At 35.8% G+C, this 15,534-nt stretch overlaps 1 protein-coding gene across 10 annotated transcripts in view; it reads right to left on the bottom strand.

Annotated features, from left to right (window-relative positions):
• Positions 1-15,534, bottom strand: part of Marchf1 (membrane associated ring-CH-type finger 1) — a 712,326-nt gene that overhangs the window by 136,792 nt on the left and 560,000 nt on the right. For all 10 annotated transcript variants that reach the window (XM_040293440.2, XM_040293424.2, XM_078030953.1 and 7 more), the window contains one exon: positions 11,604-11,654. In XM_040293440.2, the coding sequence (XP_040149374.2) occupies positions 11,604-11,654 (51 nt within the window). The remainder of the gene's footprint in view (positions 1-11,603; positions 11,655-15,534) is intronic.

Below are 15,534 nucleotides of genomic sequence, written 5' to 3' on the forward strand. Positions count from 1 at the left end.
GAGATTTTAGTTGAGGAAACACAGAGGAAGAGAAAATTATGATTGCTCAGAGGAATAGTAGATAGCACTCATTTCCTTTTCCTTTGCATTCTCTCTCTTACCCCCATCTCCCCAAATCACAGAAAACTATTCATTTATGGGGAGTTAGACTTCAAACTTATTTATTCCCATTACCTCCGAGATTCATTACACCAACATAATAAATTGAGTGAAATCAATCTCATGTAAAATAAATCCCTTCTTATTGGAAAAGAAACAAAAACTGCAAAGTTGCTTTTTGTTTCTTCTCTAATATGACAGATGGTCAGTGAGGAGGGATGATTTTCACCCCTGGCACCACAAAACCACATGTTAATCATTTGATTTTGGAGTTATAATAGAAACCAAAAACAGGTCCACTACAGCTTTATGATTTAGCCTGGAAGAGTACTTCCAACATTACCAGCACTACACTCACAACAATAGAGATATGTTATTAATTCCTTGGGATCATTGATGATCAATCAGTTCAGTTAAATTTTTGTATAATTGCAATCAATTTAAATTTAGGTAGCTACCCGTGTCTAGTAGCTACTAGAGGGGACAGGGAAATTTTAGTATCAATAACCAACTGTTTGCTCCTGAAAATTCACCTATATAGGATATTTTTTCCTATCCATCTCCTGAAGTGAATCCTTTTCATCTTGACCTCAAGAACCCAGACTCAGAAAAAAAAACTTCTTCCCTATAACCTATAGGATGGGTAAGTACTACTCACATCATAAGGCACATTTAAGAGATGTGATAGCCTCAATTCATTTCACAAATCTACTAATATGTTTTACAGTAAAAAGGAGGACATTTGAAAAGTAGGAAAGTGGAACATGGAAGAGTTTAAGTTCAACGGAGGTGATTCCTTTTACATATGTCGAGATTGCCACTGCCAATGTTACTCCTTTGAAGTCTTGGCTTTATTCTTCGGTTCTGACTGTCCTCTCCCAGTGGGTGGCTGGCATGACCTTTCTTCTGAGTTCTCAGGAGTCTGTGTCTGGCTGAGCATTACATCAAGAGATCTGAACTGCCTGCACTCCTGGTGTTAGGTCAGAGTTCTTCAGCTAAGAAGACATATGGCCTAAAGACTAAATGCCAACAAGAATCCCATGCTCCACTGTGTTTGACACATAAGACAAAACCTGCAGCCTCATTTTTTATGTTTCATCTCTGAAAACATAGCGTATCCTAACAACAAACTCTGTTTTCTACTAAAATTACCTTGACCTCGAACTTCCCCCAGAGTCATTTTCTTTCTAAGGGATCTTCACAACAGCACAGCAATAGAATGAAACTGATTAAAGATTGAAAAGAGACTATATCCATCTACTACTATGTTGAGGGAGATAAAATACTAATGATCCTAACTTTGTAGTGAGCATTCTGTTCTACGATTTAGTCACTGACAATAGTAAAGACAGGGTTTAAAACAGTCCTTAAAGACCATCAGCCAAATTTTCTTGTTTTAGTGATGAAATCCTTCTCCTACCTACATACAAATGTTGTTCACATTAAAAAGAACTTTGATTCTGAAGAATGAAGACCATTGTACTACAGTGATACATGCATACCCATGTTTATAACAGCATAAACTATGAAACCAACCTAGGTGTCCATCAATGAATGAATGGATAAAGAAAATGTGGTATATATACATAATTTTATTTAATTTAATCTTTTTATTCAGCCATAAGAAAGAGTGAAATTTGCAGGAATATGGATGGGACCAGAGACCATTATGTTAAGTGAAATAAATTCAACTCACAAGGCGAAGGGACCTGTGTTTTCTCTCAGATGCAGAAGTTAGAGAGGAAAAAGGAAAAGAAAAGTGGGGCCAGATCTCATGGAAATCAAAAGGAGATCAGTAGAGGAAAGGGACCAGGCAGTGGGAACTGGGGGGGGGGAGTGCTGGGTGTGATATTGACCAAATTATATTGCTATGTGCATGTACAGATATGTAACAGCAAATCCCATCATTGTGTACAACTATAATGTACCAATAAAAAATGTGGAAAAGACAAAAATAATAAAAAAAAAGAACTTCTAACAGTTCCACTTATTAGAAGGCTGGACACTGAAGGTAGTTCTAATGGTGAAATAAACTGCCAAATCATAAAGATTAAAGTTTAAGGACCATGTTTATGAAGTAAAAGGAGAGAATATGTTTCACAGACCACCATACCTACCACTTGCAATAATACAACAGAAGGCCTCTGACAAAGTTTAGCAGACTGGAAGAAAGCTAGCTTCAAAGGTAATAGATTTCTTTACTTGCTAGGGTTACTATTACAAAAGGCTCAAAGTGCCAGGAAACACCCCTAGTTTTCAATTTCCTGGAACTTCTACTGGTCCCTTAGTTGGGAGTGTTCCTTCTTTGAACTAGAACTCGAGGACATACAGAGTCCAAAGTGAAGGCTACTAGAAGCACAATTTCTCCAAAAGGATGATGAACAGGGTAACTTCTGCTCTTACCCCTTAGTGCCAATTATAAAAGGCAAAGAGCATCATTTTGTAGATGTTGACATAAAACATACTGCATCCTATGAGAGTTAGCTCCCTTCTCCAAGGCTGTCTTTTCTAAGTTGATACCTCTGATGAACCTTCAAAAAGCTCTGTAACTGGTGTATCAAATAGCAGCAGCAGGCTGGTAGGTGTGTGAATCTCATCATGACACATCCATGCACACTTTTTTTCTTTTTCTTTTTTTTTTTTTTTCTTTGCTATAAAGTGAGTCCCTGGGCCTGAGATGATGTTAGGTGAAATCCTATCCTATGTTAGAACACACTCTTAGTCTTCAGCTACTATCCTGACTGATAGCATGAGAAAGTTCTGCTACATAATGGTGACAGGGAGAATATGTTCACTCATTGAGTGACATACTAGGGTGCCTTTTTCCCTTGCAAAATGTGGCTATAAATGGGCAAATATAGTTACACAGCCTGATAAAAGCATGGCAACCAGATCCCTCAAGCAAGCAGTCTCTGCAGCAGAAATGCTAGCAAAAAGTAAAAGAAATCCAGTATAGCTCTGGATGAATAAGAAGGTGATTATCAGTTATGAACTCTGACCAAATGCGGCAATGAGGGCTGTATTTCATCCCAATTAATCCCACTTAACTTCTTCTTATAAGTTTCCTCAAAAAGCATGCCCAATTAGAATCCTGCAGAAGCTATGTTGAAGTGAATTGAACTTACTGTGATACACAAGTGGGTCTCAGAGGTCTCAGGAGTCAGCTTTAGTGGCAGCTATTATATCCCCTCTAAAATTTGCTACTAAGGAGAAGAAAAGTGCCCCCAACATTCAGCTGCTGAAATGTTAACTGGTCTCTACAGCTCCCTTCTTACCATTAGCCAAAGAGGAAATTTCTCACCCAGGCGTTCATATATTTTTCTACTCTCCAGAAAACAATGGTTCCTTGACTTTTACTCTCTCCTCAAGATGGGACTAACATCTGGTGCAATTTTTGTACTAGACCTTCTCTATGGTATAGCTGAAAATTGTGTGCTGTGGTTAACAATGAATTCCTGGCCTGGCATGGTCCAGGGATCAGTGCTCTGAAAAACCTACTCATTCCATATTAAGAATATTTTTATCATAACTTAACACAATAGAACATTTAATTTCACTCTGTTTCCTGCAGAATCCTGGAATAATAATAAGTTGCATGTGATATCTTTTATAGAGCAGATCTACACCCTATATCTCTGTTATGTGATACCAATCTATAATGCTTGTGTCATTCTTGATACTTACCATAAATGAGGATTAAAAGCAGTTTGCATTCACCTGGTAAGGATTTCAGTATACATTCATAGCCTGGTGCCAGGGATATTTCACAATATAGTTTGGAGGTGACCTCCATTGTCTGGCAGTTGCCAAACATAAGAATAGTTCATTGTATTGATGACACCATCATTTATAATCAGATCTAGTGAGTCAGAAGAAACCAATACTCTGAATGCCTCATTAGACCTGTGTGTTCCAGAGGGTAGAAGGAAAAAAACCTACATGTATTCAAGGGCTGGATAAAGCAGTCAGATTTTTAGAAATCTCATGGTCTGGTGCATGGTAATAGATTCTTTCTAGAGTGAAGGACAAATTTTGACCCTTCCTTAGCATTAAAAAAGACCAGAGTGCTCCATAGGAATCTAAGCACCTTAGAATAATGCACAGACCCCTGTATCAGATGACTCAGAAAGGCTGCAGTTTTGAGACCAGCCCAAAAAAGGGACAAGGTTCCTCTGGAGTTTCAGCTTGTGATGTGAGCAGCCTTGATGCTGGAGCAATAATAAAATGGCAAATTCCATGCCATGGATAAATAGAAATGCAACGTAGTTTCTTTTCTTTCTTTTTTTTTTATCAAGCTCCAAATGGACTATGCAGTTTTATTACTTGTATTTTAATTTATCTTCCTTTCAGATATAATTAAATATCTTTCATTAGGTCTGATTTAAAAAAAATCATTCTATTTAGAAAATGCTACAGCAAATGAACTAAAAATCTCCAAATGGAGAATCATAGTGAAACCTCTAGAGTTCAAGATCATGTTATTGAAACAGAGCTCCCTTTACCACTTAGAAAAAAGCTCCTTGGCCCCTATAAAGGCTGAATAACTGACCATGACATCAGTTACCACATGGCTGGAGATGTCCTCAAGAGCTTAATAACAAAAGCCATGTGTCCGGTAGGCAGAGCAGCAATTCATTGAACAACGGAACTCCCATTGCTAGGAGGTGAGGCTGCTGCTATGAAATGGGAAAGCATTTTTTCATTTACCTACCTACAATTTTAACTGTAATTGGATGATTACAGCAACCGTGTCCTGCTAAGGGCATGGAAATCAGGACTGGAGGTCAGAGACACTTCGCCAGCAAGCCACTTAGACTAAAGGAAGTGATCATCAAGAACAAGAGATAACTGGGAAGAGTGTTAGAAGTTATGGTTCGGCCGCTTCAGGAGCAAGAGTTCTTTCTCCTAACATATGCCTTTTAATATTTTCCTTAGATGTGGTAAACAATCACCCTCTATAAGAATTCATGAGAGGATGGAATGAGTTCCTATGGCTCAAGATGGTACAAAGGATGAGCTGTAGCAGACACTGTCAGTATTTCACCTGGATCCTTTCTGGTCCCTTTCCTCATTACTCAGTACACGATTCCCTCAGCTCCCGGATGCTCTTGTTTATAAAGTTCTGTAACTTCAATTCTTTGGGAAACTGCCCTTTGGCTTCTTGGGCAGGTAACCCACAAGTAAAGAGAGTCAAGTGCCTGAAGTTCTCCTCTCCCCTGGGCATGACCCTGAGCCAATGAATGACAAACACTGGAGAATGAAAGCCTGGCTCCCTGCCCTCCACAGGGGACACACTGAAGTGCATTTTATGTGACAGAGTCCCTGTGGAGGAGCAGGGGAGCTTCTCTTGACTTTTGCCCTGTCCTGCTTTTCTCATGCCTGTAATGGTTTCTCCTGGGAAAACTAGTAAATCACTGCTAAAAGTTCTTATCTCAGAATCTTCTCTGGGCAACCCAAGACATCTTTCCATTATGCATTTATGTAGAAAATTGGAGTTGTCAGATATTTGTGTCTGGACTTCGTGGCAGAGATTTGGGCTAAAAAATATCTTTTTAAGACTTATTGGCCCAAAAATTATAATAAAGTCATGAGGCTAGAAGAGAAATCAACCAAGGAGTGAATGTATATATATATTGGACAAGTCTCAGAACATAAGAAGGTCTCAGATTCTCTTAATCTTCCCCCAACACTATTACTAACTCAACTAAATTCGGACACATTTTCTCAGTGTTGGTCTCAGGATGAACTTTAGACTGAGGCTCTAAGAAAATTCTCAGATCAGTCAACTCGTTTTCAGTTATTTCCTCATTTTACATCCCACTTTACTTCAACAACCTATCACACTTACCCGCAAAAGGTTATATGATGTCTGGGGGTATGGCTGATTTATAGGCCCCTTGTATCAGATCAAGCCAAGATGGATCTCTCAAAAAATCAGAACATTAAACACCTGCTCAGAGATGCAAAGGCTTGGCTCAGATTCAGTTGAAAGAATTCCCAGTACATTTTACATATGGGGAACACTTTCACCTTGACCTTCCTGGAAAATACTTTGGAATCTTAAAGATAGTATAATGCCTGTTCACAGTACATCCTTAAAACTATTTATTGAGTAAATTGTGTTGACTATATCAAACATTTTCATTTGTTACAGCATGAACTAGGATATTCATGCAAGAGGAAGTTTTAGGAATAATATTTTATAAACTAAATATCATCATTACCGTAACGTTCTATATTTTTGGATAGAAACCAATTGAAAAATTCAGATGTACATTTGTGAAGTTAAGGAAGTCTATAAAATATATTAGGAAATTATGGGAAACTATTGAAATCTGACTTGGTGAAGGTAGTGGATTTTAAATTTTTTTCATAAATAGTTTAGATTTTGTGAGTTGCTTCTGAATCAAACCCCAAAGCACAGTATTTTATTTAAAAGAAACTTCTGTTGACTTGAATCAAAAGTACAAGGCTTTCTTTCCTTTTTGACAGTTTAGTTTTGAAAGTTGTTTTCCTTCTGATTTATATAAACTGTTTCTAGTTGAATGTAATTATCCTACCATAGAAGTATAAGAAAGGTGAAATTTGTCTAATTTTACATTTCAAGGAAACTATTTGTGAATTATTTCTGTTTAAAAAAACAGCAACAAGAATAACTAATCTCTTAGCAGCTTTTCAAAAAAAAAAAGAAGTGATGGATAAATAAATAATGCTTTGTTCACATCTATTTTGACAATCTCATATACATTGTTCTGCACCCATGTGGCTTCTCTGTAGCTCTTGGATCAACTTTAACTTATTCAGGACACCCCAATATTACTAAAATATTAATAAAGTTATAGTCTTGTTTTTATTAAAACAAACTAGATATATACACTAATAAGAAACAAATGTTGAAATGAACATAAAATTCAAAATATAATTGCAATTAAATAATATATGGGTATGAAGATTTGAAGATTCAGAGGTAAAAACTGATACTCACTAACCATTCAACTTTAATTATTTATACCACATTTGGAATTTGCGTAATCATAGCAGCAAGATTATGTTTATAAATTATAGTCCTGAATGGTAAAAATAATAATGTTCAGTTTCATATAATTTATTTAAAAAGTCTTGGGGCATAGGGACCTTGATGGTTCTAAGTCCATTTCTCTGTTTCCAAGTCAGATAATACTTGTATGATTAAAGTGAAAGTATTCTATTATTCAAAGTGCCATATGAAAAACCTCTTAAAAACTATTTAATGTGTCTCCTTTCTAATCTATGTTTATGTTTTCTAGCTTCCACGCCTTGTTCTTAGATTCCTTTAATCCTCCTTTCCTGACATTTGATCAGTCCATGACCATTTTTCAAGTCCCTATTGAGTATGCCATTTTTCCAAGAAAACTTCTCTGAGGCTATTCTGTCCCAAATATATGAAATGATCCCTCTCTGAACTCTTATAATCTCTGTCTGTATTTCCTTGTAAGGTAATATGTCAGTGGTCCCTTTGACTATGCCCAAGGTCTCTGATTTTCTAGAACATAGTACTAAACATAATTATACTCTGGCTATGATTTATTACAGTGAAAAGATACAGAGGAAAATTAGTAAAGGGAAAAGACACAAGGGTGAAGCCCAGAGGAACCAGGAGCAAGCTTCCAAAAGTTCATCCCCATAGACCACACGGGAAGTGCATTATTCCTGCAGCCCTGGGTTGTCCACCAGGGAAACTCATTAAAGGCTCATTGCACAAAGTTTTTATTGGGAACTAGTCCTATAGACTCACTTGCCTAGCATGTTCCAATATTCCAGACTCCCAGAAGGAAAGCACGTGTTTAGGACAAGCCACGCTGTTTGTAATCCAGGCACAGTGAACCATCTCATGAAGTAGGATGGCACTTCGGAAACCCCAGTTCTCAGATGGCAGCAAGAGCTAAACTTGACCGTATGTCTTTCAAAGGATGGGAGTCCAGGCCTATTATGACGCTTTGTGTACTGGTTGTCACATTAGTTCTACTTTATGACTATGCATAGTACAGGAATCTACCTTACAAACATACATATCTTACAACTTGTCTCAACTATCTCAGGGTAAGCCTATTGAAGGCTGAGTTGGAATTTCTTTCATTATTCCAGCATTCCAGCATAGAATGAGATTGTTGAAAGCAGACACTTGACAAGTATTAATGATTAGAAGATTAGCTCATTTAGGAAGGAACTGCAAGAATAGGCAGGAAAGTAAACCTAACAGTATGGGTAGGAGTCTTGTCCTCCTGTTCTGGGTGGATCTCCCTATATTTACTGTAATTTTTCTGAATTAATGGCCACAGGATAGCACATATTAGATAAAAGATAAGAGAACTACCAATTTTAAGTAAGACTAATGCTGATATTAGGGATGTTATTAATATTAAATATAAGTACATTTTAAAAGAATCAGCAATATATAGTATCCACTCTTTAATTTGTTCTGATTCAACTATAAAAAACCATATATATATATATATATATATATATATATATATATTATAGACCATGTTTAAAGTCACTTTCTTATAAAGAGACTTATTGAACACTTATTTAATGTTCTCAGTGAATTATAAATATTAAGAACAGGGTAATTAGAAGAGCTAATACTTATGCCATGCCAAACAATGTTCTAAGCACCACTCTGAGAGTTAGATACAGTGACATATTCTACCTTAGAGATAAGGTTATGGAAGAAGTTTAATCACCTTTTGAAGCAGTGCCTCTGATATCAATCTTCTTAAATGCTACCCTTTACTGATTCTCACACCCCTGAAAAGCTCAGGTGTGCATACTATCTCTCTTCATTTTTTTTTTCTTTACAATATTAAAGAAAGAATCTTTGCTCTACTTTCAATGTTTTCTTTGCCAACATTTTAAAAATTAAAGAACCCAAATATCCCTAGATTTTTGCCATCCAATTTTTGGTAGACTCTATGGTCTTAACGAAGAATTTGTCACTATCAATAATGCATAAAACATAATGAAGATTTAACAATGCATTTATCATTTGTGATTATCATTCTGCACATAAATAAACAGAAAGTTATACCAGCATAGAAAAAATAAACCTATATACACTGGAATCTGTTTATCCCTACCAGTCTTAGATAGTTGAGTTTTGATACAATGAAGTGACTGTTTAAGAATAAAGCTTTTCATTCCCTTCTGAATAGGAAGCATTTATATTTGAACCAAAAAGAAAAAAAAAAAGAACTCAGAGAAGAGAAATTACGCTCGGGATTTATTTTATTTTCTTAGAGAATTAATCAGAAGCCTAAAAGTTATAAACAAGCTACATTCTGTGAGATGCAAACAGCAGTTTAGAAAGAAGATATTTTTGCTCCTAGATCCAGAATATTTGGTGTGACAAAGGAGTTGTCAGTAATGTTGACAAGTGTCTAAGTTGTTACCTCTTCAGCATTCTTATTGAAGTTGAGAAAGACGACTATTCTGTGGCTGTGGGCAAAGCTCTTCACTATGAAACTAGGATGACAGGCATTTGAAAGGCATCGTGTTAATTTACAACAACTGAAGCAAACCTCCTTCAGGTGACTTACTTTATCATCCATGTCACAGAGGAGGCAGCTGTGTCTTGGGGAGGTTAAGGGAATGTCTCAGGGTCATGCAAATAGAAAGTGGCAGAGCAGAGACTTGAACTTAACTAAATTTGTATTCAACCAAAGGCCACATTGACTGTGAAATATCAGAAGAGACCCAAATTTTAATGCAATTAGAAATGTTCAGTCCTGTATTAACTTTCTAATACTATCACAAATAGTTGAGATAATCAACATAAGGTTTACTTGGGGCTCACAGTTCTAGAAATTCCAGACCATGATTAGGATAACCTGTTGCTTTTAGGTCATGTCATGTAAAGAGTGGATGGTGTTTTGATTCGCATTCTCTAAATGCCAGTGATGTTGAACATTTTTTAATATATTTTTTGACCACTCCTATTTCTTTTTCTGTGAAGTGCTTGTTCAGTTCCTTAGGTCATTTATTGATTGGATGATGATGAATGATGATGATGATGATGATTCTTTAGTGTTAAATTTTGTGAATTCTTTCTATATCCTGGAGATTAATGATCTGAGGTGCTGGTGGTAAAGATATTCTCTGTTCATATTCTTGATTGTTTCCTTTACTGTGAAGAAGCTTTTTGGTTTGATACCATCCCATGTATTGATTCTTGATTTTACTTCTTGCCAAGCTATGGAACCAACCTAGGTGCCCTACAACAGATGAATGGATAAAAAAAAAATGTGGTACATATACACAGTGAAATATTACTTAGCCATTAAGAAGAATTAAATTATGGCATTTACCAGTAAATGGATGGAGCTGGAGATTATCATGTAAGTGAAATAAGCCAATCCCAAAACACCAAAGGCAGAGTGTTCTCTCTGACATATGGATGCCCATCCCAACAAGAGAGGCAAGATTAGAAGTTCAATGGTCTAGACAAAAGAGAATGAAAGGAAGGGATGGGGGTGGGAATGGAAAAGATACTATAATGTATTGGACACATCTTTCCTATCCTTATATATAAACACACAACCAATGTAATTCCACAATATATACAGCCACAGTAATGGGACCTTAATTGGAACAAGTTATATTTATTCTGTGTATGTATAATATGTCAAAGTAACTCACTGTCATGTATATCTAGAAAGAACAAATTCTTTTAAAAAGAGAAAAACTGGAAAACAAAAACAAAAAAACACAAAAGAGTGGGTGATAAAGCAAAACCACTCCCCTCATGTCCAGAGAGCAAAAGAGGGCAAGGAAAGGAAGGGAGGGTACTCAAGGGCATTCCTCTTAAAGACCTAAAGACCTCCCACCAAGCCCCTCTTCCTAAAGGTGTAACTCCACAACATGCACAACCACAAAAATGGGAAGTTACACTCCATGCATGTATGATATGTCAAAATACATTCTACTGCCATGTATAATTAAAAAGAACAAAAAATTTTAAAAAGGGTTCCATTACCACGCAACATTATCTCTTTGGGAACCAAGCCACAAACATTTAGGCTTTGGAGAGACATTTGCTATCCCAAGTATAGCAAGTCTGAAGCACTGACATACAATTCTCTATAGGTTAAATTACAGCAGAATTGAGCCCAAATTCCTGAGAAATTAAATTTTGGGGAATTGTACTATTATTAATGATACAGTTTTAATTCGGGTGTGCAGTTGCTCTGTGGTGTTTGAAACAAGAGAAAAAAAAAAGAAAACATTTTGTACCTCAACTCTGAAGGCAGCAAATTATCTCTTGGACACAGCATTAAAGAGAGCAACAAGTAGCTTAACTAATTATGTTGTATTAAATCATTACTTTTATCACAATAAAAGCTGGAAACTGTTAAGCCACATTATATGTATTCCTCCCAGATAACAATATAGGTTAAATATTATAAATATTTATTAACTTCATGCAATGGAGACATCAATAAACAAGAACATGAATAGATTTCACCTACTTTTGAAATGTTACTTGATCGACTGGCAGATCGTCCTGGGGATTTGTCGTTCTGAAAAAATAAAATTAGAAACATTGATTAAAGAGGAGTGTGGCAATACTCTATCACTGAGAAGAAAAGGCACACCTTGGGGTATTCATGTGACTGTTCTCAGTAGTGTTCCAACTGACTGAGGGAAATATTAATTGCTTACACAGAATGACTTTTCTCATCAAATTTTATCTCTCCGATATGGAGCAGTGTAGTTTTAAAAATATCCCAGTGAACATCTGAGCACTTATCAAGCTAGAAATATTTATTTCCAGGAAATGATTATATTATTTCTCCAGAAAGATTTGTGCAGTTTCTTTGAAAATAAAATTAGACAATGATACATTAGTCCTCTATTTCCCCTTCTGCTTTTGCAACCAGGAAATTCTGAGTAAATTCTGACTCTCAGTGCCAGTAAATTCTCAATGCCAGATGCATGGTAGAGACACCTAGCTTGTGCTCTTCAAAAGTAGATTTGATTGGTCTTTGCTGTTATTTTACATACTTAAAAAATTTAAAATATTTGCTTTTTTAAAGTTAAAATGTTTTCTAAATTGTAAGTTCTAAAATTTAAAACCAAAAAAATGTTTAAAACTTTCAAAGCCAGTTCTTTTAAAGAATTTCCAGTTGGGATGAAAAGTATTATGAAAAATGATTTCAAATAAAATATTTTTAAAAGTCATGCAGTTTTAAAATGGAAAGAGACCTTAAGGAGTTGACCCCTCTCATTGGAAGACCAGAGACATTCCACTTCCAGCAATCATAGATCTAGTGCAAGCCAGACCAGCCCTAAGGCCTTCGGACTGGTCCAGTCTGTTTATGCTTTATACTCTGCCAATTATCTGTAAGTGGATAATCAACTGGAAAATTCTGTTTATGGGCATTGTGCATTTTATGTGTAGAATGAGGTCACAGTATACCTCTCCTGTAGAGAAAATGTTGGAAAAATCAGTTCAGGAAACCTAAAATTTGTGAAGGATGTGAATCAACATTGTCATTGAAATATTCTTGTCACAGTGAATTTTTTTTTTAACTTCTAGACTCAACCTCAAAGCAGACCTGAGTAGACTACAGCAGTGGATCTTGACAGAGGTCATTTCTAAGGGCTGAGGGTCACAAAAATCCGTGGGGCTGAAATTGCCCCGTGATGACTACTTGAGACTGTTTCAGAAATATGGTGCTGATGGGAAATGGCAGATGTGTCAAAGTGAAAAAATAGCAGCTACACTCACTGCAGGCTGTGACTGAGTCAGGCATAGGCTTACAGAGATTCTAGCTGAACAGTCCTTTTTTCTTTACATGAAACATCATACAACCATGGATATCACCTTGGAGTTGTTATGTTATTACAGATCGAGATGAGTCACGGTACCATCAGCCACTCCTCATAACAACCCTGGGATCCAACTGAAGATGGATGTACATGCTACCCACAGACCTCCCCTGATTAGCTTCTGCTGGGATGGGGAGAGACATTTTTTCTATGGATGTCAAAACTCCTCTTCTGGAGATTAGTTAACAAAGTCAACCCATCTTTTCAGGATTTTGACACATTATTGTGTAGAACAGAGGTATATAAGCCACAGAATACAATAGGCTTTGGGGGTAGACTTGTGGTGGTTGCTATGTTTTCTGTATGTACATGGTATTTGAGGATGTGAAGAAGAAACAAGAATTGGAAGTATTGCTGCAAGAACTAAGAAGAAAAACAGGACACTTGTTTGGTATTAGATTACTTAATTTTTCAAATCAAACAGAACTTTGTGCTATTTTGAGAGAAAACAAGGAGGGTCAGATTCTCTTTGCAGTTGTCAGTGAATTCATCATAGGATTATAATAAACAGGTACTATCTATTCTCTTCATTGGCATCACTGTCACTGTTGGTTTCTAGAGTCAAAATTTCCTTTCCTTTTATTTCTTTCTTTTATTTTTATTTTTTTGCGGTAATGGGGATTCAGCCCAGGACCACAAGCATACTAGGCAAGCACTCTACCACTGAGCCACATGCCCAAACCTAAAGTCACAATTTTCAGGTAAACATCTTAATTCCTTTGTCTTGCAATTCTGCCTCTACTATGATTAAATTCTGGGCATATGAAATTTAAGGATGAAAGTTCAAAACTTTTTATACACAAGGATATTAAGGAAGTTGATCAGCCTTGTGTTTGAAGGAAAGCGTCTAGCGCTTTCTCTCTTGGAAAACTTCCAAGGCGATCTGTCCAATTTGCTGCTAATTAATTGGGTGGCTTGTCCCATTACGGCTGCAATGACATATTCCTTTTTGTAGATTAGTCAATATGGTTGTCATACCTCATTATGATCAGTTTAAATACTTTACCTTAGATTAAATATAAGCTGTCTCAGAGTCTAACAAATCTTACTGCAACCCAAATTACAGTGACTTTGGAGGTCAATAACCAACAAGAGTTTCTGTCAGGTCTGCATTAAAAGTGCGGAATCTTGAGGCAGTAATGTTGGATCATAGCATGTCAGTCACAGCACACAGAGAGACGTCGTTTCATAATTATTTTTAAAACAATGTTGGACTTTTAGCATATCATTCAGAGCATGCAGAGCGAGGCTCATAATTTCACAAGAATATTTTTATATCTTTAAGAGGTTTCTAACTTTTTCATTTGATATATTATTTGCTTTATTTTATGGTTATTGTTATTGCTTTCAAATTTGATCTTCGTAAACAGAGTTGGATGTTTATTATCAACAAGGAAGAGAGATTAGCAAATGAGAAAATCAATACCAAATCTTATTTTAATGTATTTTTAATGTTATCCTCTAAATGATGTAGTTCCTTTAAAGTGGAATGATCTATGTTAAAGAATGTGCAATGTGGTTGGTCATGTATATATCTCTCTACACATGAATTCTTTGTATACTATATTGTTTTTCCAAAGAAGGTAGTAAGAAAACTCAAGTTTTTTTATGTAAATTGAAGGAGACACTAAATATTCCTGCACGAAGAGATCAATTTGAGATATCCTCATTAAATCACTGAAATGATGCTCTTCTGTAGGGTTCTTCCCCATACTCCCAGGCTAAAAACTGAGTATTTGAAAAGAGGAAAAATTATGGTAATTTGGAGAGTTATCTGAAGAATTTGTTTTTTGCTGGGGGTGGTAATTAAAGCTTGGAATAGAAGAAACTATTTAAAAACTATGACTTAAAAACAAAAAATAAGGGCAGTGAAATTGGATAATGTAATAAAATTTGATTAACATATATAAAAACCCTCATGTTCATCGAATGAAAAGCATGTCTATGAAACATTTAAAAATATTTTTCTTCAGAAATTCTTTAACAAAATTTTCAAGCCAATTATTAGAATTGCAATTTTGAGAGGTGATAAATCAATCAATTGAAAATTAATTAGACTTTTATATAATGTTTGGTTTAAAGGAATGAAAACTCTCTGGAATATAGCCAGGAACTTTAAAAAACATCATACTAAAAACTATGGAAGCTGGCACTACGTGGCACACCTGTAATCCCAGAGGTTTGGGAGGCTGAGAAAGAAGGATAGCAAGTTCAAAGCCAGCCTCAGCAACTTTGCAAGGCCCAAGGCTCTAAACAACTTGGGGAGACCCTGTCTCTAAATTAAAAAAAAAAAAAAGGGCCAGGGATGTGACTCAGTGGTTAAGTGCCCCTGGGTTCAATCCCTGCTACCAAATAAATAAATAAATAAAACATCTGGGAACAATGCATGTTGTATCCAGATTAAAATTTATAACTATAAATGATTTCATTTTTAGAGAACATAGTAAAATAAAATGTAATGAAAATAAGATAATAAAATATAAAATCTTTTATTAAATGCATCAAATTGACAAGTAGAAAAAGACTTTCTTAAAGGAAGCACTTTGAAAATAACTGCAAAATAGATGA

Source organism: Ictidomys tridecemlineatus, chromosome 14 (genome assembly GCF_052094955.1).
Source record: "Ictidomys tridecemlineatus isolate mIctTri1 chromosome 14, mIctTri1.hap1, whole genome shotgun sequence".
NCBI lineage: Eukaryota > Metazoa > Chordata > Mammalia > Rodentia > Sciuridae > Ictidomys > Ictidomys tridecemlineatus.